Genomic DNA, 1,229 nt, shown 5'->3' with positions numbered 1-1,229 from the left:
TCAATCTGTATGGATACTTCCCCTACTGGTTTATCAACTCCTGAGCCTACACACACACACAAAGTGTAAACCACAAGGCCTCACATGCATGGTGGAGCTTTTAAGAGAAACTTAAGGAAAAATGTACCAGATGGGCCTGCGCACAAATTTACAGAAAAAAAAAGAAGAAAGTAATGACAATGACGTTGGGGACACAATGGGGTCTTTAATGATCCTTAAAAGGGATGATTTTGTATATATAAAATAACAATTTAAATTTGGGATGAAACATGACATGGCGATTGTGAGGGAAAAAAAAAAAACACATCTAGGAAGACATCCGGGCTCGTGAAAGGGTACTTGGGTCTCAGGGAGTCTGTGGTGACCTACCCCTAGATGGCTGTATTTTCTCACTAGGTGTTATCCTCATACCCTTTCCATTATGCACTGAGGCAGAGACAGAAGCAGAATGTTGGAAGAGACGAAGCTCAAAAGCAAAGAATTAAAAGCAACACAGAGAATTGTAGCAACAGCAGAGAAATGTGGACAGTAGACAAGGAGAAAGAGACAGACAAAGCTTGAAGATGGGAACGATTCAGTACAAAAAAATACACAAAAGCATCCAATGCTCAATTCTGCAACCTAGTGTAACTCTAGCAGATCAAATTATATGAATTGAAGAAATGACAACAAGGCATGAAAAATGATATGGTCTTTTCATGTTTGACAGACGAAAGAAAGTCAGGTTTGGAATAACAACAGAAGTAAATGATGACCAAATGGGAGTGGATGTATTACCTTGAGCATGCTGAGTAGTGACAAACGTCTTGATAAGTGTGTCGGTGGTTTGTGTATAGAGGGACAGTGCGTGTCTCAGAGAGGACAGTTCAGGACTCTTCTCCAAGAACACCTTCTTCAGTCCGTTTCCTCCAGCATGGAAATATTGCTGCAGTGGATAGCAAATAATCAAATATTAATTCTGTGAACACCACTGCTGTGAAACAACACGGAAATGTATTGCTTCATTTAAAGAAAATGTCATTTATACCTTTATGGTATCAAGGGCGACATCCATGACAGCACACTGCTTGGGCGTCAAGCTTTTAGCTTCACCAGACATGTGATCCTACAGAGCCAAAAAACATTACAAGTGATAAAATGACTTCTAATACAAATCAAATCAAAATCAGTGGGTTGAGACACTGGGATATTTGAACACAGAATAGATGATTAAATAGATCATTGATTTG

At 39.3% G+C, this 1,229-nt stretch overlaps 2 protein-coding genes across 4 annotated transcripts in view; one reads left to right on the top strand and one right to left on the bottom strand.

The window, feature by feature from the left end:
• The window catches only part of cadm2a (cell adhesion molecule 2a), a 1,030,129-nt gene that overhangs the window by 849,115 nt on the left and 179,785 nt on the right, over window positions 1-1,229 (top strand). The gene's annotated exons all lie outside the window — the stretch shown is intronic.
• Window positions 1-1,229, bottom strand: part of LOC122352913 (protein unc-13 homolog B-like) — a 26,008-nt gene that overhangs the window by 2,276 nt on the left and 22,503 nt on the right. The window contains exons 27-28 of the mRNA XM_043250661.1: window positions 1,028-1,105; window positions 778-925 (exon numbers count right to left, since the gene is read on the bottom strand). Of these exons, the coding sequence (XP_043106596.1) occupies window positions 778-925; window positions 1,028-1,105 (226 nt within the window). The remainder of the gene's footprint in view (window positions 1-777; window positions 926-1,027; window positions 1,106-1,229) is intronic.

Source organism: Puntigrus tetrazona, chromosome 10 (genome assembly GCF_018831695.1).
Source record: "Puntigrus tetrazona isolate hp1 chromosome 10, ASM1883169v1, whole genome shotgun sequence".
In the NCBI taxonomy this organism is placed as follows: domain Eukaryota; kingdom Metazoa; phylum Chordata; class Actinopteri; order Cypriniformes; family Cyprinidae; genus Puntigrus; species Puntigrus tetrazona.
Note: the sequence above shows the minus strand (reverse complement) of the source record. Positions and strands in the feature narration are given on the sequence as shown.